Below are 23,959 nucleotides of genomic sequence, written 5' to 3'. Positions count from 1 at the left end.
ATTTCTATCACTTTATTTTTTTGGTAAGTAATAGAACACTCCATAGACAGCATGGGGGCCATCTCAGAGGCAAGAAGGACCCATTTCTATCATTTTATTTTTATATTTCTTGTTGTCCTGCCTTTTCTATGCTTTTTTCCTCCTTTCTTTTACTGGATTTGTTTCCTCAATCCATTTTGTCCTCTTGCTTCTGGCTTCAAATTTATACATTAATTCTCTTTTATTAATTATTTTTGAAATTTTGCCATCACATTTAATTCAGCAAAAGGTTAAACATTTTTAAAACCTCTCTTAAAAAATACAGAGAATGTGACAAGTTAACTCCATTAAACTCCCTCCAGACTAAGCAACTAGTGTTGCTAGCATTCTCATTTGACTTTTTTAATGCCTTCGTTGAATATTTTTTCTTATTTTATTCAGGCAATTGTATGTCTATGATTCATTTTGCCCTCCCTGTTCCTTCTTGCATTTTAGATCACTTTCCAGGGATAGTTGAAAAATTTCCTACTTCCTAGAGGATTTCCTACTGGAAAACTCTTTCTCTACTCACAATATTTCTAATACCAAATGTGTAGGTTTTCCACACCAAGCAGTTCCCCAGTTTTCTGTGGACACAGACTGTCTTATAAGCCAATTAAATTCTGATACCAACCACCTAGAGTTACACACACACACACACACACACACACACAGACACACACTCACATCCTTAAGGTCTCAGATCCACACGACTACAGCCACTTCACACACCAGTTAGAAGTAGTGGATCCCCAGGTTACCCACACTTCGGTCTGAGTGGCCTATATATAACAGGGATCCCCATGACCCCCTCTTCTTATTGCCTTAACTTAGTGTCTGTTCACCGGTGCTGAATAGAAATGCGGAGATAAGAGTTTGGGTGAAGTAGAAAAGAGTAGCTTTTATTTCTTTGCCAGGCAAAGGGGACCATAGTGGGCTAATGTCCTAAACATTGTGTGACCCACCCTGGAGCGGGCAGTGAGGAGTTTCACAATGTTCAGGGAGCAGGGCGTGATCAGCTCGTGGACCATTCTTGGATTGGTTGGCATTTAGGTGAAGTTTCAAGCATCATCAATTTTCTGGTTTCAACCAGTCTAGGGTCTACATTTTTGTGGTCAGCAGTTTTCATCTGGAGCGGGTCTGCTTCCTGTAAAAAACAACTTAGGAATGTGTGTCAGGCCTTTATCTATATCTTTCAGGGAACTGGGAGTTCGGTGGTTCTGCTGTGTGGCAGAATTATAGTCTAAATTGTTACCAGTTCCCCAGTTCAACAGCTATTCTTTGTTTCTACATCTTCATATTTCCAAATCATTAACTTTTGGGTCAGCATTTCACTTCAAAAGACAAGGACACAGGGCTTGTACACTATTTCATTCTCATCTTCAATAATTTGCTCTTAGGGTTCACAGAACCCACGGAAACATTTTACTATTGTTGGTTTATTATAAAGGATATTACAAAGGATAAATATGAACAGCCAGGGGAGTGATAGATTGGGACTTTGGCATTAGAGACACAAACAATTACATGGATATGGAACTTCCCCGGTGGTCCAGGGCTAAGATTCCACACTCCCCAGGCAGGGGGCTCTGAGTTTCATCCCTGGAAATGGCAACCCACTCCAGTCTTCTTGCCTGGAGAATCCCATGGACAGGGGAGCCTGGCGGGCTACAGTCCACGGGGTCACACAGAGTTGGACACGACTAAAGTGACTGAGCATGCGCATGGCAGGCACAGGGAACTAGATCCCTTCTCCTGTCACTAAGAGTTCACACGCCCCAGCTCAAGACTTCACGTGCTGCAACTAAGAACCGACAGAGCCAAAGAAATAATAAAAAAAGAACTTGGCAAAAGTGGTAGGATGTCACTTCTGAGATTAGGTTATAAAGATGGCAACTGCCATCCTTCCTTGTATTCTCTCTCTTGTTCACTCTGATGCAGCCAACGCCGTGTCGTGACTTACCCAAAAAGAGGTCCTTGTGAGTCAGGCTGGGACCTGAATCTTGGGAACCTTTACTAGAGTGCTTGCACTTAAGGCAGACATCTCCTTGAGCAAGAGAATACAAAGAAACTCTGAGACTAAAAATAACTGCATGCACGCAGTTGGGGAAAATTATGTACATATGTGCAAAGTTGCTTTGTGTCCGACTCTTTGCAACCCCATGGACTATAGCCCACCAGGCTCCTCTGTCCATGGGATTCTCCAGGCAAGAACACCAAAGTGCGTTGCCATGCTCTCCTCCAAAGGATCTTCCCCACCAGGGATCGAACCTACATCTCCTGCAGTTCCTGCATTGAAGGCAGATTTTTTTTTTTTTTTTTTTACTGCTGAGCCCTAATTATGTTCTATAAGATACAAAAAGGCCACAAACCAGTTGCCACTTCTGAGGCTCCAGGAGCAAAAGCACAGTACTGTGCCCAGTTCCTGCACAAAGCACCACCAAGGGGTGGGCAGACCACCTAAGCCACCTTTCCAGCCCAACCCCTCCCCACCCTCGCCTCATGTAAAGAACCAGCCTGCTGCCCCTCACGGAGCAAGCAGGGATGCCTGTTTCTTGTTCTCCTTTTCCGTGGGAGAGTCCCAATAAAGCCTTGCCTGAATTTCTCATCTGGCCTCTTATCAATTTCTATTGATTAAAAAGTCCAAGGACCCTGGTCAGTAACACATGGAACCTCTAGTCAATAACCTGGGAAGAACTGAACCCTGCCAACAATGACAAGAATGAGCATGGGAGCAGGTCCTTTCTAGTCGTGCCCTGAGATGATTACAGCCCTTGCTGACCCTTTGATTATAGCCTGTAGGAAACTCTGAAGCAGGGGACCCAGCTAAGCCACATCTCAATTCCTGATCTACAGGAACTTCAGAGTAACAATGTTGTTTCATGCCACTAAGTTTTGGGGTAATTTGTTACACAGCCCAAGGTAACTTAAATAGTGTACTTTATTTCTATTATTTTGCATGTTGTGGTACATTATGAACCTGACAATTCCTGTACCCGAATCCTGGGGGTGGGGGTGGGGCTACATCCCGTTAATTTTTGTTTCTGTGAATTCTAATTTCAATCCTTGTCTGCAGCTGTGGTCTTTGTGCTATTGATCGGAGTCCTCTAAGGAGGATTCACCCTCCAGGTCATCACAGAGTGTGAGGCTGGGCTCCCCGTGTTATTTAGCAGCTTCTCACTATTTTACACATAACGGTGTATCTATGTCAATGCTACTTTCTCAATTCGTCCCACCCTCACCTTCTCCTGCTGTGTCCACAAGTCCCTCTACTAGATTCATCAGTACAGTTTTTCTAAGATTCCATATATTTGCGTTAATATACTTGTTTTTCTCTTTCTGATTTACTTCACTCTGTGTAAGAGGCTCGAAGACTAACCTGGAATTACATCAGCTGCTGTGGAAGGCCATTGCTTAGCTGAGGAACTACACCAAGTTTTTCACATCACAGCTGCCTTCAGGTTCTTGGTAATGCCAGTGAGCACCTCTGGAATTTCTTTTCCAACCCCATCTTTTTTTGTTGTTGTCAATTTCTGTTTCCTCTGTGAGGGAGGTAAGATCCTTGAAGATTACCCATACCTCTTATGAAGCCACCAATGTGGCAAAAACTATGTCATATCATCTAATTATCAATGGCAGAAGCTGAAGTCCAAGCTAAAATATCTCATTGTTTTACCATTTGTAATCCATTAACGGTAACAATGGTAATGGTTAAAAATCACTTAACACTTCTCTTCCGGCCTCTTTGGTCTCGGCGGCAGAAGCAAGATGACGAAGGGAACGTCATCGTTTGGAAAGCGTCGGAATAAGACGCACACGCTGTGCCGCCGCTGTGGCTCTAAGGCCTACCACCTTCAGAAGTCGACCTGTGGCAAGTGTGGCTACCCTGCCAAGCGAAAGAGAAAGTATAATTGGAGTGCTAAAGCTAAAAGACGAAATACCACTGGGACTGGTCGAATGAGGCACCTAAAAATTGTATACCGCAGATTCAGGCATGGATTCCGTGAAGGAACAACACCTAAACCCAAGCGAGCGGCTGTTGCAGCGTCCAGTTCATCTTAAGGATTTCAACGATCAGTCGCGCAATAAATGTTCTGGCTTTAAAAAAAAAAAAAAAAAAAATCACTTAACAGAACCAATTATGCATACAGCTTATCTAAAGGAAAGTTTCCTTATGGTTAGGAGGGAATTTTAGATACCACTTCAAGCTCCATACCTGTTGATCATTTTGCCTTTCTCCAGTTTACTTTTATCTTCCTTATGATTTTACTAAAATTTAATTACACTAGCATACAAAAGAAGGGATCTGCTTTAGATTTAAAGGAATTTTAAGATGTCTAAACACAGGTTCAGTCATTGTTAGATCTTGATGCAAATAAAACAACTGTAAAAAAAGACATTTTGCGAGAATTAGGAAAATTTGATTATGGATTTAAGTGTTCAACAATACCAAGAAATAAGAATTTTGTTAGAGGTGTTAATGGCATAGCGGTTATCTGCAACTTTTTGGAGATGCCTATCTAGCAGGTAGAGGTAAAATGATACGATGTTGGGATTTGCTTTACAAGCGTTCAGCAAAGAAAAAAAAAGGGATCAATCAAGTACATGTGACAAAATGGTGATACTGCTGAGTGCAAAGCAATGCACCCTTTAACCTTGAAATATATTGACAAACTGCATTGGAGCAAGCTGTTTTGGTTTCCATCTCCACTAGATCACGTCTGAGCCTGCTCATTTCACCCAAACCTTCCAAACTTCATGGACTTATTTTTCCAACATTAATTAACATGACAAAGATAAAATGACATATCATTGGACCCTGTGTTAGCACTCATTAACTTGTGAATATGAACGACTTTCTTTTAATATTTTTTGCTTATGGGAAAAACCTGCTTAGTTTCCTCCCCAATTAAAAAAATAAAGTATTTCTGTTTTCCTAAGTTTTTATTGATTAGTAATACGTATTAGTAATACGTATCAACACATATGTTACATTGACTTCCGCAGTTTAGGGTATCGTTTTTAGTTTGGTTTATGACGTCTTCTGCGGACAAACAGTTCAATATTTTCCGTCCTCTGGCTTTGCTGTAATGATAAGAAACTCTTTTTTTCCCAGTCTTCAGGATTATACAGTGTTACGGTTTCATTTGTTATACTTACATTTTTAATCCACCTGGAATGTATTTGTGTCCTAGGCCAGTTTCTGGCTCTTCTCCCAGAAAACAACTATCAGGTGTTGCTTAGCAACCTCCACTTAGGTTAGAGTTCGGCTTCTTTTAGTGGGGGAAAAACAGCTGCACGCCCTTCAGAGATGATTGCCACCTAAAGCGTTGCCTAGTAACCCAGTTTCAGGCGTTGTGATTGGACCCTTCACACGACCCACCCACCCCCATCCCCCAAGAACCAGAAAGAACTTAACTAGAAACCTAATCTGTCTTTTTAGGAAAACAAGGGCAGCGTATGCGTTGCATAGCAACCAGGTCTCCTGGCCCTTCCCTTGAAACCGGTGTCGGAAAGGTCGCCCCCCTCAAAAATGGCGTCTGGCGCGCCGCTTTCAGTATATTGCGCCCTCGAAAGTTCTGCCAATAATTCAAGCTTCCACCTCTGGTCCCCGAAGGAGTTCTCTAGGTCCTTTTTGAGTCTTGCATACACTGGGTGCGAAGCAGGACGGCGATAAACCCACCCGCCGTCGGCGCCCCGCACAAACATGGCCGCCAGCGCGCCGCCAGCGCCGAGAGGCCGTCCTGCGCGGGGGCGCGCGCGGCGCAGGCGCACTTCCGCTCAGCCCGCGGTGTCTGAGGCGGCGGCGGCGGCGGCAGCAGCGGTGGCGGCGACGGCGGCATCTGCGGCGCGGGGCATGGTCCCCGGGTCGGAGGGCCCGGCCCGCGCCGGGGGCCTTGTGGCTGACGTGGTGTTTGTAATTGAGGGCACGGCCAATCTGGGGCCCTACTTCGAGGGGCTCCGCAAGCACTACCTGCTCCCGGCCATAGAGTGAGTGCCGTTTCCGCGGCCCCAACCCCGCCCTCCGAGTTTAGTTTTCCAGTCTCTCTCCTCACCCCGACCTTTCACTTCCGACCCTCGCAGGTATTTTAATGGCGGTCCTCCTGCCGAGACGGACTTCGGGGGAGACGTGAGTCTTGGAACTCTCGAGTTTGAGGGAAGATGGGATTCCGGACTCTTGGGTCTGAGGGAGGAGGGGGCGGTACCTGGACCCTGGGCCCGAGGTGGGAGGGGCTCGGGTCCGGACTCCCGGGGGTCGGAGGCGGGAGGGGCTGGGGTTTGGACTCCTGGGTCCCAGGGGGGAGAAGCTCGGGTCTTGGGTCCGAGGGGCTGGGGTCGGGATTCGTGGGTCCGAGCGGGGAGAGGCTGGGGTCTGGACTCTGGTTTCCAGGAGAATGGGACTCGGGTCCTGGGTCCTGGGTCCGAGGGAGGATGGGCTGGGGTCCGGACTTCTGGGTCCGAGAGGGGTGGAGGCTCAGGTCTTGGGTCCGAGGCGGGAAGGGCTCGGGTCCTGGGTCTAAGGTGGGAGTACTGGGGTCCGGACCCCCGGGTCCGAGGGAGGAGGGACTGGGAGCGCCGACTCCCCTGAGGGAAAAAGGAACTGGGTCCCAGATGAAAAGTTCTTCTGTCCTCCCCTCCCAGTATGGGGGCACCCAGTACAGCCTCGTGGTGTTCAACACGGTGGACTGCGCTCCAGAGTCCTACGTACAATGTCACGCTCCCACCAGCAGCGCCTATGAGTTTGTCACCTGGCTCGATGGCATTAAGTGAGCTCTTTTCTTGGCTTCGGGAAGGGTTGGGGGAACCTGGGAGGGACCACGGAGGAATGGTGGCGAGGATTTGAGCTGCCAGATCCAGACCCTTACATTGGTTGCTAAAAAGGGCTGTGATGGGGATTGTGGTTTTGTCCCTAGGTCACTTCAGTGGTCGGTTCTGTATGCTCAGCTGATGTTGCTGTTTGGCTTGGAAGTAGAAAGAACTTCCTGGTCAAGGAGGCCTGTGGAAGTCCAGCACCCCTGTCCTACTCCTCATGTATTCTTCCCCTTTCTGTCTGTTGCTTCTTCTGTCTACTCTAGTCCTTTTTCGTACCAGGGGCATCGAAGCCTGAGTGCAAGAAGGGTGGGGCTAAGCCTCTGTGCTTTGGAGTGAATTTTGATAGTTCACGCTGCAGGTGCAGACAGCCTGGGGCCACTTTTCAGCTCGACCACAACGGGACTGCCAGACACACGAGTTCCTGTCCCCTGTGTCTAATGGAACTTATCTCTAAAAGGGGAACGGTAATAGTGCTTATAGTTATCCTGTTACTTATCCAGTGTTGGGAAAACAGATTAAAGCTTAGTGACTTGGAAATTCTCTGACGGTACAGCAGCTGGGACTTTGTGTTTCCATTGCAAGGGACATGGGTCCGATCCTTGGTGGGGGAACCAAGATCCCACATGCTGAGGGGCACAGCCAAAAAAAAAAACTAATTTAGTGGCTTGTTTCCTTAAGTAAGGTATTCAGGGGTGGCTTTGGATGGTTCTCACTCACGGTCTCTTGTGGGGTTTTAGTCAGGATGAGCTGAGACCGCAGTCATCCAACTGTTTGATCGGGACCAGAGGATCCATTTCCAAGGTGACTAACCCTGTGGCTGTTGGCTAGAGGCCCCAGTTCCTTGCTAGCTGTGACTCCTAAGCCATCTCTCCATGGGGCTGCTTGAATGTCCTCCCAACATGGCAGCTGGCCTTCCTCAGCCTGAGCAATCCAACAGAAAGACCAAAAGGAGGCCACAGAGCTTTTTGTAATCAAATCTTAGAAGTCACACACCATCGTGTGTGTCACATTCTGTTTAGTATACAGGTCAGTTCTGTTCAGTGTTGGAGGGGGGCATGAATACCAAGAGATGGCGCTCATTGGAGATCTGGTTCTGGTGACACTGTAGGGAACTTTGGGAATCAAACGAGTTGATGACTGTTGAAAACAGTGCCTGACACGATTAAGTGCTCCCTCAGCTTTTGCTGTACTTTTGTGTTTTGGTTTCTTGGTCTGCAGAGGGATAACGGTAGTCCATATCATAGTAGCACTCTGGGGAGGGTCACAGAAGCTAATCTTCATACTGTGTTCAGCTCAGGGTCTGGTCAGAGTCCATTAAACAACACTGATTCGTGGGCTGCTGTTATCTTCATTCGCCCCTGCAGCAAATGTTTGTTGAACGCTTGGTTTGTTTCAGGCTTCATGTGCTAGACCAGGCACTGCACATTCATGTTCACCCCCTCATGGTGGTTAGAATTCATGGTTCAGGTAGAGCAGGGTTTCTCAACCTCAGCACTGTTGACCCTTTGGGCCAGATGATTATTGTATGTATGTTGTGGAGGGGTGGGGGGCTTTCCTATGCGTTGTAAGTTCAGTAGCATCCCCGGCCCCTACCCGCCAAATGCCAGTGGTCCCCTCCCTCCTCAGTGTGATAAACAATAAAAACAAAGATGTTTCCAGACATTGTCAGATGTCCCTTTGGGGACAGAATCTGCTCCGGTCGAGAACCTGTGGAATAGATAGTGGTGAGACTTGAACAATGTGGAATGGGGGCTCCTTGAGGTTCAAGTCTAAGTCTGATGTCCCTCAAGTCTCTAGCACCCAGCACAAGGCTTGGCATGAAAGAGCCCTAAGGAAAACTTTGTAGAACAAGTGAATGAACGAGTGTCCAGAATGTACTTCATACTCTGGTTCTCCCTGTTAAACGCCTATACAAACATCAAGACCCAACGCAAATGTCCTTTCCCTGATTCTGGCAAGCAGTCAGTTGCTCTCTCCTCTGCCCTCATTGCTCCCAAGTGTTTTCCCTGTTATAGCTCCACACCTCTGGACTGTGAATGTCCAGGTCTTGGGTATTTCTCCTGCTGTTTGCCTCCAGCAGGGGCCTGAGACCCAAGAGGCCTGGGAGACCTTTGCTGAATAAATAAACGAGTGAAAGCTGTAGGGAAGAGAATCACCAGGAAAGTGAACCTTCTGGTGGGTGTCAGGAGAAACAGTCAAACCCCCTTGTTTAAAATGTCAAGGGCACTAGGAAGATAAGAGGGAAATATTTTCTGAACACTTTCATCCCATATCCACCCTCTCCCTTAACCAGCTTAGAATACACTGTCTGTTTAACCAAAAAAGAAAGCTTTGTGTGCTGCCTGCTCACCAGAATCCTCCCAATCAGCCGGTAAACATTTTAAGCAATTATTGAGTATTCAGAGTCATCACTGTTTTATCAGGTCCTATGTAACCATCTAAATTCAGCTTCTGTGACGTTCTGGGGAAGTCTGTAACAGAGATCACTAAGAAAGTCAGCAAGTTTTGTTCACGTGGAGAAATCTTATCTTCTCCTGGAACATCCATTATTTACAGTACAAAGCAGGCAGTGTGATTTTTGGAAAGTCCTTGCTTTGAGGAGATTCATTTCTGATGTTACATTTCCTGTTTGACGAGCGAGGCGATTCCCCCACCAGCTACAGCTAGTGACTGCAGCATCAGAAGGGACAGCCCAGGTGTCTTCCCCGCATTGTGACAGCGCGTTTGTGCCTTCATTCATTCACTGGTTTGTGTGTTCATTCATTCAGCAGACAATCTGTGGGGCAAATTGTTTCAGGCGCCGAGGGGGCAGGAGGCAGGCAGGGTCCTGGCCGTCTGGAGCTAGTATTTCCGTGGGGTGGCAGTCATTGGTCAGGGCTGGCTGCGGTTCACATTCATTCATTTTGACTAGTCCCTCTAGGGGGCTCCAGGGGCGGGGCCTCTTAGCCTGTGAAAGTGAATGACAAGGACTCAAGGGTATGACCTCGGGAGGAACAATTGGAGCGGGGCATGAGGATAAGGAAGCAGTGAGTCAGAGCCCACCTGTATCACCCAGGACACTTTCATTTCACTTTCACTTTCTGTTTCTAATCTCAGGGATTTATTTGAAATTGTTTGATATTTAAAAACCTACTTCCCAACTGGCCATATTTTTTTTTTTTCCTGCTCCCCAGTTTTAAGTTTTTCTCTAGACAAAATATTTGTTCTGTGTCTCTCTCTGAGCTGGTAACAGATGGCTTACATTTAATATTCATTAAGAAAAAAAAAAGCAAACTCTAGGGTCTCAGAGTGGTCAGTCAATCTCACTTTTCTTCAAATTATTATTTTTTTTTAGAAATTGAGGTGAAATTCCCATAACACAAGCAGTCATTTTCAAGTGGACAAGTCAGTGGTATTTAGTACGTTTAAAATGTTGTGCAGCTGTCTTCTCTGTTTAGTTCTGGAACATTTTCATCCCTCTAAGAGAAGACCCCGCACGCCTACAGCAGCTGCTTCCTGTCTCTTCCCCTGCCCCTCACCTCTACCCTTAGCTTGGCCGGGAAGATGGTTTGATTTCTTCCAGCACAGTCAGTTGGCAGTAGGGTGGATCCAGGGTTGGTTGATTCATCAGCCTCTGCCCCAGCTCTGTGGCATTAAAATTCCTGTGCAAACCAGAGCCTCAATGGTGAGGAGGAGGAGGGCTGGGGAGTGGGTGGTGGGGAAGGGGAGCGGTGTGGGCTGAGTGCCCTGAGTGTGGGAGCAGAGGACCGAAATCCACACTGGGGAAGAATTCAGGTAGAGCACGCAGGGGTCACGCTTTGGTGGCTCACTTATTCAGGAGGTACTTCCCGGAGTCCGTGTGTCCTCGGGCACATCGCAGAGCTGGCTCAGGTCTCACAGAGGGCTGCGCTTTTTTGGGGGGAGGTAGGCTGCAGGAGGATGCTTGACAGTCCCAGTATTGGGGGACATGTGATGTGATCAAGGGTGGGCCCTAAATTCATGTGGCAGGTGGGGAAGGCTTCCTGGAGGAGGATGACATGGGGCTTGGAGTTGGGATAGGTATGCAGGGTTTCCATCTGGGCCAGAGTGGGTGGCGGTGTGTGGTCTTCTGGTGGACAAGACAGGCAGAGACCGGGCTGTGTGGCGGATGACAGACTCCAGGGGCATCCAAGACCTTCTCAGATGCACCCAGGGAGCGATGGAGTGGGAGGGTGGGCAGGGCCCAGGGCGGGGCAGGCTTGGCTCTGTCCTTGATGACCAAGGTTGGATTTGAAGCTGTTTGTTTATGTAACACACCAAGCCCTGCCCTGTGCCATACTGGGGATGGGGACCATGTGTGGCTGGGGACAAGAACAGTTCAGACCTCATCCATGCCTGGTGGGGGGAGACAGGTGCAGACACAGACACAGCAGCCATGGTGCAGAGCCACGGGGCTCAGTCTACACAGATGGCCCCGCGGCAAAGGGTCAGCCTTGCCACCACGTGACCCAGAGAGTCATGGTGGAAGCAGCTACCGTCTAGCAGAGGCCTGCCACCCACCACACGGGGAGGGACACCGGTGACCCCTCTGTAGATCAGGTGGAGGAGAGACCTAGTCTGTGTGTCATAGTTTCCTGGGACTGCTGTAACAAAGTACTGCAAACAAGGTGGCTTACAGCCACAGCAAGTTACTGTCTCTCAGTTCTGGGTCCAGGAGTGTGAGATGATGGCGGAGGGTGGGGTGGTGGGGAGTGCCATGCTCCCTCTGGAACATGTAGGGGAGGGTCATTCTTCCTTGCCACTTCCAGCTTCTGGTCGCCCCAGACGTTCCTTGGCCTGTGTAGTGTCCCTCTGATCACATGGCGTCCCGCCCCCTCTGTCACCACATCCACGTTCCCTTTTCTCTGAGTGTGTCTGTCTCTGCTTCCCTGTCCTTCATATAAGGACCCTGGTCATATTGGATTTGGCCGCCCTGCCGACCTCATCATGGCCTGTTCACCTCCGTAAAGACCCTTTTTCCGAATCTGGTCGCATCCTGTGGTAGTGGAGGGGTCAGGACTTCAGCATACCTTTTTGAAGGATGCAATTCCACCCCTAAAGGTGGGAAGGTAGAGGAGGTCCCACAGCAGGCTGGGAACGTAGGGGGAGGCCGGGCAGACGGCCCAGCATGGAGCAGGCGCATGGGGACTGGGCCACAGCGTAGGCTCCCGGGCTTAGTGTCCTGGGTCCTTTCTCTGTTCTGTCCTCTGATGGGACCTTTTGCCAGAGGGACTCCCTCGCAGGAGATGACAAATGTCCCCTGTCCTTGTGCCAGCATTGGAGATAGGGCAGGGCACTTTGAGTGTCCGCATCCTGAGGGGCACAGACTGCGGAGAGGGATGGCCCAGGCGTGGGCCCTTCCTGGGTGGCCTGGGGGCTTGGGGGGGGTGGCCTTGGGCACCCCAGGGGCTGACCACCTGTCCCCTTCAGGTTCATGGGCGGGGGTGGTGAGAGCTGCAGCCTCATTGCCGAAGGCCTCAGCACGGCCCTGCAGCTGTTTGACGACTTCAAGAAGATGCGGGAGCAGATGTGAGTGTGCCCGGCACGGGACCCACGTCCATCTCTGTCTACCTGGCCCATAACCCACTTGGTGGGTCACAGGCTCCACCCCCAGCCTCCCTGTGGGGTGTTGGGTGGGCTGTCTGTGCTGGACACTGGGAGCCAGGAAGTATCCCCTGGTCCACTACCTGTCTCAGAGTCCTCATCCGAAAGGGGAGCTGGCTCGGAATGTGCCTCCTGCCTTCCTTGTGGCTGAGTGACTTCCAGAGACTCAGGGGGCTCTCTGGGCCTCAGCATTCTCAGCTGGGAAATGGGTCCCCACTCCGGACTTCCTGGGGGGTGGAGGACTTGTTCCACTGTTGCTGCCGGCTCGAGTCTTTTCTCGGGGTCCCTGCTGCCATCCTCTCCTCACCTTTCCTTGTCCCTGGTAGCGGCCAGACACACCGAGTCTGCCTCCTCATCTGCAACTCGCCCCCGTACCTGCTGCCTGCCGTTGAGAGCACCACGTACTCGGGGTGCACGACAGAGACTCTGGTGCAGAAGATTGGAGAGGTGACAACTCCTGGATCTGAGGGAGGAGGGCTGGGGACTGCCGGCCTGGGTCTCAGAATGGTCACGGACGCCATGGCCAGCCCTGCTGGCTCCTGCTGGGAGAGCTACAACCCTGAATCCCCCAGGGCACCTACTCTAGGTCTTGGGTCTCCTGTCCCAGATCCTGGCGGGGACTTGGCCCCGTGGCTTCGTCCTGACTGCTTGTCCCCTCTTGTGCAGCGAGGAATCTACTTCTCCATTGTGTCTCCCCGGAAGCTGCCTGCCCTGAGGCTGCTGTTTGAGAAGGCGGCTCCTCCAGCCATGCTGGAGCCCCTGCAGCCGCCCGCAGACGTGAGCCAGGACCCACGGCACATGGTGCTGGTGCGGGGGCTCGTGCTGCCAGGTGAGTCCGGGGCCGGTGGGGGGGCTCGTGCTGCTGGGTGAGCCCGGGGCCGGTGGGGGGCTCGTGCTGCCGGGTGAGTCCGGGGCCGGCGGGGGGCTCGTGCTGCTGGGTGAGCCCGGGGCTGGTGGGGCCAGGGCTGGGGGTGTCCTCCCCAGCTCCCTCTCACTTGGCTGTTCTTTGTGTCTCTCAACCCCCTTAATGGGCTCGATCCATCATTCTCGGCGCTCAGTCGGGGGTGGCTCAGCCCCAGGCCCCCTCCAGCCCAAGCAGCCTGTGCCCCTGCCTGCAGCCACACCCGCGGGCGCCACGCTCTCGACAGCTCCCCAGCAGTCTCTGCCGCCCGTCCCCCAGCAGTACCAGGTATGGACGTTGCCAGGGGGGGACATGCTGCTAGGGCTTTGCAGAAACCCTGGCCCCTTGGGAGAGACCTGGTTGGAAATGTTAAGCCTTGGGGGTTAGGGGAGTTTCCCCTGAGACACCTGGAGGGTGGGACTCTTCAGGCTAGGAGTCACGTCCTCTTACGGTTTTGGAGCTGGGCAGGATGGCCCTCACCAGCCCCTCCCCTCTGTCACCAGGTCCCCGGGAACCTGAGTGCAGCTCAGGTGGCTGCCCAGAACGCTGTAGAGGCGGCCAAGAACCAGAAGGCGGGGCTGGGCCCTCGCTGTGAGTACCAGCAGGGATGTGGGCTTGGGCAGCCAGGTCTACGCACCCCAACCCACACCACTTCCCTTGGTCTCTCCCACAGTCTCGCCCATCAACCCTCTTCAGCAAGCCACTCCAGGAGTGGGTCCCCCCTACAGCCAGACCCAGGCCACCCAGCTGCCCCCAGGGCCCCCCGGTGCCCCCAAGCCGCCTCCTGCTTCCCAGCCCAGCCTGGTCTCCACCGTGACCCCAGGCCCGGGCCTGGCCCCCCCTGCCCAGCCCGGGGCACCGTCCATGGTAGGTGCCTGCCTCCTGGCTGCCAACAGTGCAGGGGAGGAGAGATTGGCCTTCCTGAAGAGGGCCCGAGAGCACAGGGTCTTGTCATCCGAGGCCCTCGGGAGCTCACAGAGCTTGTGCTACAGGCGAGGCAGAGACTAACGGGTCTGTGGGCAGAGTCGTGGGGCTGGTATTTCCGGTGGGTGGGTGAAGACTGTTGCGAGGAGCCCAAGGGGTCCTGGGAGTCCAGGGTCCTTGAGACAGCCTGAATCCTACAGGATTAGAGCATCTGTGGGCCCAGATACGGCCTAGTGGGGTTCTGGGCCTGGGGGTACACAGGAAGTTACCTTTGTCCTGTTCTTCCTGTTGGCCTGACCCCCTCATGAGAGCCCCTCCCAGGAAATGGTCTGACCCTGCCCTGTGGCCCTCCCTTCTCTTTCCCGTCTGCCAGGCGGGCACCGTGGCCCCAGGCGGGGTGAGTGGCCCTTCTCCGGCCCAGCTCGGGGCCCCAGCCCTTGGCGGGCAGCAGTCAGTCTCCAACAAACTCCTGGCCTGGAGCGGGGTCCTCGAGTGGCAGGAGGTGAGTGCCTCTGTCAGGGCGGCCCTGGTTGCTGCAGGGCTGGACCAGCGCCCCGTCGGGTCATGGAATTTGTTGTCCTCGGGATAGTCCTGAGGAAGCATGGGATGTGTAGCCCAGAGTTCAGGAATAAGAGAAGTCTCAACTTCTTGGTCCAGAGAGGACCCAGGAGATCGTGTAATGGAGGGGACAGTGGGTGGTGGGGTTTGAGGGCAGGAGGAGAAGGCCCACGTTTATAGAATTGGAAGGCTGGAGGATTGTGGAATTGGTGGTCTGATGCAGGGGCCCAGGGCTTGTGGGCCTTAAACTGGGGAGTTATCCTGAGCTTTTGGGGCTCCCAGGGAAGGGCAGAGAGGTCAAAGGAATGGAGACTCAGGACCCTTCTCACCCGATACGCCTTTCTTTCCCCCTTAGAAGCCCAAACCCGCCTCCGTGGACGCCAACACCAAGCTGACCCGGTCACTGCCTTGTCAGGTCTACGTGAATCACGGCGAGAACCTGTAGGTGGCTGGGGACAGGGTGGGTGGCTAGCCAAGGTGTGCATCTTCTGACGCTTCTCCCGGTGTCGTCCCCAGGAAAACGGAGCAGTGGCCCCAGAAGCTGATCATGCAGCTCATCCCCCAGCAGCTGCTGGTGAGTGGCAGGCGGTGGGTGACTGCCCGCCCATCCCACCTCTGTCCTCCCCTCAAGGCCCCATTCTGCACGCCCGCTGACCTGGGTGTCTCCCACAGACCACCCTGGGCCCTTTGTTCCGGAACTCAAGGATGGTCCAGTTCCACTTCACCAACAAGGACCTGGACTCCCTCAAAGGCCTCTACCGCATCATGGGCAACGGCTTCGTGAGTTGGGTGGCCGGGCGGTGGCTTCCTGTCCTCCTGGGCCCAGGGAGCCATTTTTGATGGTGGGGCTGCCTTTGTGACTCTGGGCTCCTCAACTCTGCGCCAGAATGAGGTCTTTTCCATGTTAAAACCATGGCAGGGTATGACAGGAGCCATCAGGAGAAAGCTCTGGGCTCTGACGGGTTTGTGGGGTGTCACGGCTTCCTGGGGCCGAGAACAACAGAAGTGCATTCTCTCGCGCTCCTAGAAAAGAGAAATATAATCAAAATCAGGGTGTAGGCAGGGCCACGTGCTCTGAAGGCTCTGGGGGAAGACCCCTCCTTACCTCCTACAGGTGGTAGCCCAGGTGGGCTTGGCTTTAGACAGCCTAAGTCCAGGCTCCTGTTCTCATCGTCACATGGCCGTCCTCCCTCTGGGTGTCTTCACGTGGTGGTCTCTTCGTGGTGTGTGTCTGTCGTCTTATGAGGATGCCTGTCATTTGCATTGGGGCCCACTCGAATGACCTCATCCTAACTTGTTAACTCCGCAAACACCCTGTTTTCAATAAGGTCACGTTCCCAGGTGCCACGGTCTGGAACTTCAGCATGTTTTTGGAGGACACCATTCAGCTCATAGCACTAAGGGAGGGCCTCTAAATAGGACCAGAACCAGTTAACTGAGTCCATTCTGTGAACCCAGCTCTTTTCCAGGGGAGGGGATTCCTCATAGCTTATCTCATGGAACCTTCAGGAAAATTCTCCAAAGAAGGCAATCCTGAGAGTTAAGAATGCCTCCAACTGCAAGTAACAGCACACCCAACCGGCAGAGTTTTTAGAACAGATAGACGCTTGGGGTGAAGGCTTGGACCAGCAGTTCATTATTTCTCACAGTCTTGTGTGTGTCTGCTGGGCTCAGCGGGGCTAGTCTTGCCCGGGGTCTTTGATGGGGTTGCCATCAGATATCACCTAAGACTGTGCTTGCTCATCTGAAAGCTCGTCTGGGCTGGAGATCAAGATGGCCCCCTCTCATGGTGCTGCCTGTCAGCTGGGGTTCAGCTGCGCCTGGTCATCCGAGGGCCTCCATGTGGCCTCCCCGCGTGGCTTGGGCTCCCTCCCAGCACGGCATCTGGGTTCTGAGAGCTTGGTACAAGCAGGCGTTCACCTGTGGCGTGTAACAGGATGCCAAGAGGAGGGCACTCTCAGGGCTGGGTCTGTAGCCCCTTGACGGCAGGGCCAGGATCTCTGGGGCTCTCCTTGTTTCTTTCTCGTGACTGTGAAATGGTTTCTGAAGCTCAAGGAATCCTGTCTGACTTAATGTAGGAGGGCAAGGAGGAGGTTGTGTTATCAGCCTGTATTTCCCCTTCTTTAGGAAAATATGTTCCCACACACGCAAGCAGGCTTCCCTTCACGTCTTGGGCCAGACCCGGGCCCCTGGGCCACCCATAGGGACAGAGGAGACCGCAGGGGGACAGGCACCAATGAGTGCACTGGGGCCCAGACGTGTTGCTACCCAAACAGAATCGGGGTTCTGCACACAGGGAGGGGGCAGATGTTAAGCAGCTAGCAGGGTCTGCCTCGCCTGAGAAAGCAAGACTGGCTTGGCCGAGGGTCCACAGGTTCCCAACCCCATCAGGCCCTCCTCCACTAAGAGCCCCTCTCCCAGAAGCCACGCGTGTTTCAGCCTTGCTTCACACTCACTAGCGTTCCCTGGGCACTTTCTGTGTATCCAGCCACGCGCAGGACGGCTGACGTGTATCGGTGCATACCTGAGTCCGTCCCTCGAGGTGTGAGCACTGCCTCTCTCACTGCAAATGCTGAGGTCAAGGGGGTGTGGCACCCCCACAGGCCTCTTGGATCCCTGGTCAGTCAGGGTGTCTGCCACAACCATTGAGCATGCCCTTCCCATGTCAGCTCTGTGTTGAATCCCCTCCCTCTCAGCTGCGAGCCCTTTGAGGGGGGCAAGATTGGAGGGGGCTTCCTCCGCTCTCCACCCAGCCATTAGCAGGGGTCCCAGCTGCACCCTGTTCCTTGGGGCACCCAGCTCTCTGGAGCAGCCTCAAGCCAAACCTGGAGTCTCCTCCACTTTTCAGAGCAGAAAGCTAGCCACTCTTGGCCTGAGGGGCTTCAAGAACCTTCTAAAACCCAGAGGTGGGGTGCTCCCTCCTGCAGGGTGTGACGGGTTCTGATCCTCTCCCTGCAGGCGGGCTGCGTGCACTTCCCCCACACGGCCCCGTGCGAGGTCCGCGTGCTCATGCTCCTGTACTCGTCCAAGAAGAAGATCTTCATGGGCCTCATCCCTTATGACCAGAGCGGCTTCGTCAACGGCATCCGGCAGGTCATCACCAACCACAAGCAAGTCCAGCAGCAGAAGCTGGAGCAGCAGCGCGGGGTGAGCAACGACGCGGCTCCCCCACCCCGGTGCCTGAGCTGTCCTCTTGGGCCCCAGCTCTCACGGCAGGACCCCCAGGGCCCTCCCGGGGCTCCAGTGTTGGGCACGTCCTCCTCCACCAAGTTCAGTTTCACCCCGTGTTTGCTTGCAACCTTTCTCTCCTTTATAAAGAATATTCTTGTTGAATCTCTAGGACACAGTTCCCTCTTGAGGGGCATAAAACTTACTTCCTAGACATCACCCCCCACACACAGGAAAACGTTCCCAGCTCCTGACAGGGTCCCGTTCAGGACGCAGACCTTCCCTGGCACAGGGACTCCCCGCCCAGCCGCTGACCTGCTCCCTCTCTCCCCACACAGATGGGGGCCCAGCAGGCACCCCCTGGGCTGGGCCCTATTCTGGAGGACCAGGCAAGACCCTCACAGAACCTGGTGAGGACAGGGCTGGAGGAGGGGGGCGTGCAGAGGACGCCGTGGTTCTGACCTCACTGAAGAGGTGGAGGGGTCTGGGGCTCTGTCCCTCACCCCTGTCTCTTCCGTCAGCTCCAGCTCCGCCCACCGCAGCCCCAGCCTCAGGGCACCGTGGGGGCTTCTGCGGCCGCCGGGCAGCCCCAGCCCCAGGGGGCTGCCCCGGCCCCTCCAGGCGCCCCACAAGGCCCTCCTGGAGCAGCCCCCGGCCCGCCCCCTCCCGGACCCCTCCTCCGGCCCCAGAACCCCGGGGCCAACCCCCAACTGCGGAGCCTCCTCCTCAACCCACCCCCGGTGAGATTCAGGGAGAGGGCGTATGGGAGCCGGGGGTCCTGGGCTTGACAGTTGGATTCCTTTCATCGTGGAGGCGGGAGGTTGGTTTAATCAGAGCGGGTGAGTGGAGGTTGGCCCGGCCCTGCCCCACATGTCTGCTGTGGGCTTCTGCTGAGATTCCTTTGAAGGAAGATCAGGGGCTCCACCAGGGAGTGGGGCAGGTGGGGGCTCTCCGCCAGGGCCTCTGAGCCACTTTCTTTGCCCCCCCAGCCCCAGACTGGGGTGCCCCCCCCTCAGGCCTCCCTCCACCACCTCCAGCCACCAGGGGCCCCTGCGCTGCTGCCCCCACCACACCAGGGCCTGGGGCAGCCCCAGCTGGGGCCCCCTCTCCTTCACCCGCCGCCGGCCCAGTCCTGGCCTGCTCAGCTTCCCCCGAGGGCTCCACTGCCAGGTAAGGGGATTTGGGGGAGGCCAGGGGCCTGGGCAGAGTGTCCCAGTGTCCCGTGACTTCTGGGAAGTGAAGTCCTGGGACTCAGGAATAGCGGGTGCCCTTGCGGCTCCTGGGGGCTCCAAGGGCCCCCGGGAGATGCAGCCCAGGGCACCGAGAGCCAAGGCAGCAGGTGCTCTCCGCACCGCTCCCCGCCTCCATGTCCTCCTGGGGTTGCTGGGAAAGTCTCAGGGCCGGAGAGTTGTGCTGCGGATGGGCTCCCAAAGGCTCACAGGAGGCAGACGGCCCGTGGCCACGGGGGGTCAGAAGGCGCCTCTGTGGTCCTCCCAGGGCTCCCTCGACCCCCCAGTGCCTCGGGCCTCCAGAGGCGGGGGAGGACGCAGGTCCAGGGCCCTCTCGGGCCCCAGGGACTACTGGGAGATGCAGTCCCTTCCCACTGCCCCCCAGGTCAGATGCTGCTCAGCGGGGGTCCCCGGGGCCCGGTCCCCCAGCCGGGCCTGCAGCCCAGCGTCATGGAGGACGACATCCTCATGGACCTCATCTGAACCCCGACACCCAATAAAGTTCCTTTTAACACACGCCCCGGCTCCCGTCACTGACATCCCCCAGGACTGGGCAGGAGGAGATGGGGGGGAGACACCTCTGTCCTTTTCTCGCTTCAGCAGACGCCCCCGAGGCCCTGGGCTGGTGAGGCCGGGGCCTCGGCGGTGAGTCAGGCCATCTGGTGCAGCCCGGCTTCGGGGAGGTGAGGAGGCTGTAGGCAGAGGTCCTAGGACCACGAGCGCCCGTGGAGGTAGAGAGGGTACCAGGCGGGCCCAGAGGAGGCCTGTGAGCCAACAGGCCGATGGGGTCTGTCAGAGGCAGTCAGCGAGGCCGTGAGGGAAGGCGGTGACGGTCTAGGTGCAGAGATGGCAGAAAGGAACATGTGGGGCAGGAGGAAGCCTGGGATGGTCAGTGGACGAGCCAGCTGAGGCCTCTGGGAGGGAAGGAGGGCCTGGAGAGGCGGGCAGGCGTCAGGCGGGGAGGGAGCTCAGATTCCAAACTGAGCAGCTGGAGGCTTGTCCAGGGGATCCGGGAGGGGTGCAGGAGGCCAGGCCCAGGGGCCAGGCCCAAGTTGGTTGGGTGTCAGCCCCCTGTGGGCTGTGGGATGTGATGGGGCAAAATAGGAGGTAGAAAGGCAGGGAGGAGTCGAGGGTGATGTTTCTGGGGAGGGAGAGGCCAGAGGAGGGGCCAGAGTTGGGGGGCAGGAGGCTAGAAACTGGCGTGCCCATGTGGAAAAAGTTGCGGGTGTAGGGTGGGGTCCAGGGTGGTCCCCAGGACCTGGCCTGGGTGCTGGTAGACGGTGGGCCTCATTGAGGCAGGAGCCGGGAGAAGGAGCCAGTGGTGATCGCTGAGGTCCGGGACCTCTGAGGGACCGAGGCCATGCTGGGAGCCCGGGGTGTGTCCTTAGTGGCAGCGTGTGTGCTCGGTGGTTAAAGACACAGGGACAGACGAGGTCTCGTGGAGAGAGCAGGCAGAGACCAGGCTTCCAGGGCTTTGGACAGAGTGGACAGTGGGGCCATCCTGGTGATGGGAGACCTGGTGGGGATGTAAGGAGGAGGTACAGGTTTGGGGTGTAATGAGGCAAGGGGCCTGAGACTGTCCTTAGGGAGACATCCAAGGGGAAGCTGCTCTGGCCTGTGGGCAGAGACTTAGTTGTCTGTTGTCAGACCGTCCCCGGAGCAGTGATGCTCAGAGTGTGGTCCAGAGGTGGACCACCAGCGTCTGCATTGTTTGAGATGCCTGTTAGCATCAGTTGCCCAGGCCCCGTCCCAGGAGAGAGGTTGCAATCTGGTGGCCCCTGGGCCACTCTACAGATGAGTTTTGTTTGGCCTTCCCTGTGTTAGGCTATGTGGCACTTTTTTCCTAACGAGTTAGTTGTAAAAATCAGGATGATTCTCTCTCTCACACACCCACACATACACACACAAAATCTGCAGCCTTGTCTTCTCTTGACAAGTCAGAAGATCTGGCTCCCCTGGGTCTGCCCTCCCGCCTAGCAAACAACGGGCTGGAGCCGTCCCTCTCCACGGGGCGTGTGCTCTCTGGTTCGCCACAGTCCCCACCACTCCCTCCTGACTCCCCCACCATGAGGCAGAAGGCTGTCGCCTTCGGCACGGGGCTGGCACGGTTGGTGTCCGCGGGGTAGTATTCGGAGACAGTGAAATCTTTCTTGTACCCATGTCTCTACCAAAAGTGGCAAAACGAAAGAGAGAACGAGAGGGCCACGTGTTTCGAGAGAAATGGGAGCGAGCCTATTTCTTTGTGGAGGTGAAGAGCATGCCTACGTGCTTAATATGCAAAAAAATCGTATCTGTGTTGAAAGAATACAACCTGAAGCGTCACTATGAATCCAAGCACAGTAAGAGCTTCGACCAGTACACGGAGCAGACGCGAGACGCGATTCTCAATGAACTGAAGAAGGGCCTCAAGTGTCAGTAGGGCTGGTTTCGGAAAGCTGACGGGAGCAGTGGCGTGGCTGCCGCTTGAGGCTCTGGAACCATGTGACACAAATCCCCCAGGCGTTCCAGCCCACGGACATCCAGTTTTTAAGGGAGCCAAAGTGATGCCTCCCGAACAGAAACCCCCGTCTGCTTGGACCGTCGTTTGAGTCTAGCAGGCGTTTGTGTCTCACAGGAGGGGAAGAGAAATCTGAAGATCGACAAGTCCAGTTGCTTGACCAAGTCAGATCAGTCATGGCCTTTACTATCGCTGCTCATGAACTATCACCACCCAGTTAGCTTTATTTATTTGTGGCGTGGAGAATCTCGATGTGACCGAAGAAAGCTGTGACATGGTGCCAAGGCAGGCCCAACCCTGGGAAGTGACTTGTTTTCTGTGTGTCAAGAGAAACACACACTTTTCACGAAAACTGGTCTAAACACCTAAGCACAGCTACAGACTGCAGTGGTGACCAAACCATCCGTGTCGCTGGGGACACAGGCGGAGCGCCTTGATCTGAGGTGGCGTCATCGGCAAAGACTCAGGTCATCACATCAATTACCAGGCACCAACCTTGCCATGAAAAGTCAGCGGAACACACGACACGGCATCCGTGACAGGCTTTTGTACCTTAACCACGGGCAGTCTGGTGATGAACTTGACCCACCGTGTTTCATAGAAGCTCTGCGACCTTGTCATGTGACATGTGGAAACAGTCTGAACTGTTGCAGTCCATCAACTTGGCTCATTTCAAGTGAGCTAGAAGCCACACCTTGGTCCCCCTGAGAAGGTCAGTCAGAGACTTTGGGTCAAAGTTCCTACCCTTCTGAACACACTTTTTCTCCCAAGGACATTCGCAAACAGCTACTTGAATGTATGGTCATGTTCACCCAGTCCAGGCAGAAATGGGGAAGCCGTTGGCAGGGACTATTCTGACTCCCTTTCCTTGGCTGCAGGTGGTTTCCAGAAATGAAAGGCATGGCCTGGATAGCGTTCACTCAACACGTGGGGCTAAAGACCAAACTGCCCCAAGGCTCCCGGCCTCCAGACTTGATGAAAACGAACTAACACTGTCCCGTTTGCTTTTCTTGGTTACTGTTGATCGTGGGAACACAGACCGCAAGTCCTAGTTGCTGAGCTCCAGGGCAGTGGCTGCTGGCCGCTCAGGGGGCTCCCTCAGAAGATGACAGCCCCTCACCGCTCTCCAGTAGTCATCCTGAATCTCTGTGTTTGGAAGCACCCACGCTCGTGAACAGCCGTTTTCTGTTACAAAACTGAATCAAGTTCAGTGCCGCCTGCTCCCAGCTTCAGGAGTCCAGGTCGAGTTCTCAACCACCAGTCCTGCCCTTGACATCCGGGGGTGGCATGGATGAGGCCCTCCCCCCGACTTCATAGTCCAGGGAGCAGAAGAATTACGGAAGAGAAAAAAAAAATTTAGTAATTAAATATTTCTATTTTTCAATTTGTATTTTTTCAATTTGGATTTGAAAGATAAACTCCAGTACCATACCTGTTTGTATTATGTTCCATGCATTCACCAGCGTTCAGTAAAGATTCCATTTGATTATATTTCTGGCCGTCGACTTTTCTTATACCTGGCGAGTTCACTCATTTATGTGGCCCACCTGGCTCCTGCAGGCATTTGAGTTTACGATCCCTGCCCTAGAGTCTTCTAGAACCGTCGAAGCGAATACTCCATCGGGGGAGGGAGGGAGGCTGGGCTTCAGCATCAAGAGCAAGCTCCCTCGGCAACTCTGACGCAGACAAGAGGTCGAAGGAGGGAAAGCGGGCGAGGTCTCCCAGGCAGCCTGTGTTGCAGGGGTTCTCGAAAACTCAGATGGCTCCAGGGACCAGGCAGGTGATGGAAATGTGTGACACGGACGGGTGTAAGACAACAGGGATTGATGGGGACTGTGGCGAACTTGGGGAGTGCTTGCCCCACCTCACGGCATTCAAATTAAAACCAAAAAAACACTGTGAGGACCAAACAAAATCCGCTGGTGGGTCTCAAGAGGCCGCCGGGCCGCCATTTTGCGACCTCTGGAAGAAGAAGACGCGAGGACAAGGCCAGAGGCCAGAGGAGGACCCACATGTGAGGGCTGGGCAGGGGCTGGGAGACAGGAGGAGCAGGCAGGTGTGTTCTGGAAGCCGAGTGTTTTCAAGGAGAGAGTGACCGACTTGTGTCCAAAGCCACCAAAAGGGAAGACTAGCAGGATGCAGGCCATGCTCTTCCCACCAGGGTGGACATCACCCCGTGGGGAAACAGACACTCCTCCAGTCCTTCCGGGACAAACTGATCCAACAAACCAGTGGCTGTTCCCAGTCACT

General features: G+C 54.2%; 2 protein-coding genes and 1 long non-coding RNA gene across 13 annotated transcripts; 2 read left to right on the top strand and 1 right to left on the bottom strand.

Moving 5' to 3' along the window:
* Positions 1 to 899: 899 nt before the first annotated feature.
* Positions 900 to 5,727, bottom strand: LOC145515227 (uncharacterized). Its single transcript, XR_014060775.1, has 3 exons — positions 5,179 to 5,727; positions 3,398 to 3,560; positions 900 to 1,165 (listed from the first exon to the last, which is right to left on the bottom strand). It is a non-coding gene; the product is annotated as an uncharacterized LOC145515227 (long non-coding RNA).
* LOC145515225 (large ribosomal subunit protein eL37) lies at positions 3,753 to 4,143 on the top strand. The gene has a single exon (XM_081515027.1). It carries the CDS (start codon positions 3,787 to 3,789, stop codon positions 4,078 to 4,080), a length of 294 nt encoding a protein of 97 aa, XP_081371153.1. The 5' UTR covers positions 3,753 to 3,786; the 3' UTR covers positions 4,081 to 4,143.
* A 93-nt stretch (positions 5,728 to 5,820) lies between the features above and the next one.
* Positions 5,821 to 23,200, top strand: MED25 (mediator complex subunit 25). Of its 11 annotated transcripts, none has more exons than XM_081515013.1 (18): positions 5,821 to 6,009; positions 6,103 to 6,148; positions 6,661 to 6,785; positions 12,259 to 12,357; positions 12,759 to 12,879; positions 13,099 to 13,261; positions 13,491 to 13,621; positions 13,837 to 13,924; positions 14,007 to 14,200; positions 14,631 to 14,759; positions 15,174 to 15,256; positions 15,332 to 15,389; positions 15,488 to 15,595; positions 17,774 to 17,962; positions 18,322 to 18,393; positions 18,505 to 18,723; positions 18,973 to 19,153; positions 21,387 to 23,200. In XM_081515013.1, the coding sequence occupies exons 1-18, from the start codon at positions 5,876 to 5,878 to the stop codon at positions 21,629 to 21,631; spliced, it is 2,385 nt and encodes a 794-aa protein (XP_081371139.1). In that variant the 5' UTR covers positions 5,821 to 5,875; the 3' UTR covers positions 21,632 to 23,200. The 11 variants fall into 11 exon arrangements, with proteins under 11 accessions (XP_081371139.1, XP_081371143.1, XP_081371140.1 ...); XM_081515017.1 differs by having other exon boundaries at positions 19,598 to 23,200; XM_081515014.1 differs by having other exon boundaries at positions 15,171 to 15,256; positions 19,072 to 19,153.
* The last annotated feature ends 759 nt before the right edge of the window (positions 23,201 to 23,959 follow it).

Source organism: Giraffa tippelskirchi, chromosome 7 (genome assembly GCF_054371585.1).
Source record: "Giraffa tippelskirchi isolate mGirTip1 chromosome 7, T2T-mGirTip1v1.2.pri, whole genome shotgun sequence".
Lineage (NCBI taxonomy): Eukaryota > Metazoa > Chordata > Mammalia > Artiodactyla > Giraffidae > Giraffa > Giraffa tippelskirchi.
Note: the sequence above shows the minus strand (reverse complement) of the source record. Positions and strands in the feature narration are given on the sequence as shown.

Excerpts from the sequence above, each read along its gene's own strand:
- MED25 (XM_081515011.1), top strand. The coding sequence starts at position 5,876 with ATGGTCCCCGGGTCGGAGGGCCCGGCCCGCGCCGGGGGCCTTGTGGCT. Across the intron at positions 12,880-13,098 it reads TGGTGCAGAAGATTGGAGAG|CGAGGAATCTACTTCTCCAT; the intron begins GTGACAACTCCT and ends CCTCTTGTGCAG. Across the intron at positions 13,262-13,490 it reads GCGGGGGCTCGTGCTGCCAG|TCGGGGGTGGCTCAGCCCCA; the intron begins GTGAGTCCGGGG and ends CTCGGCGCTCAG.
- LOC145515225 (XM_081515027.1), top strand. The coding sequence starts at position 3,787 with ATGACGAAGGGAACGTCATCGTTTGGAAAGCGTCGGAATAAGACGCAC.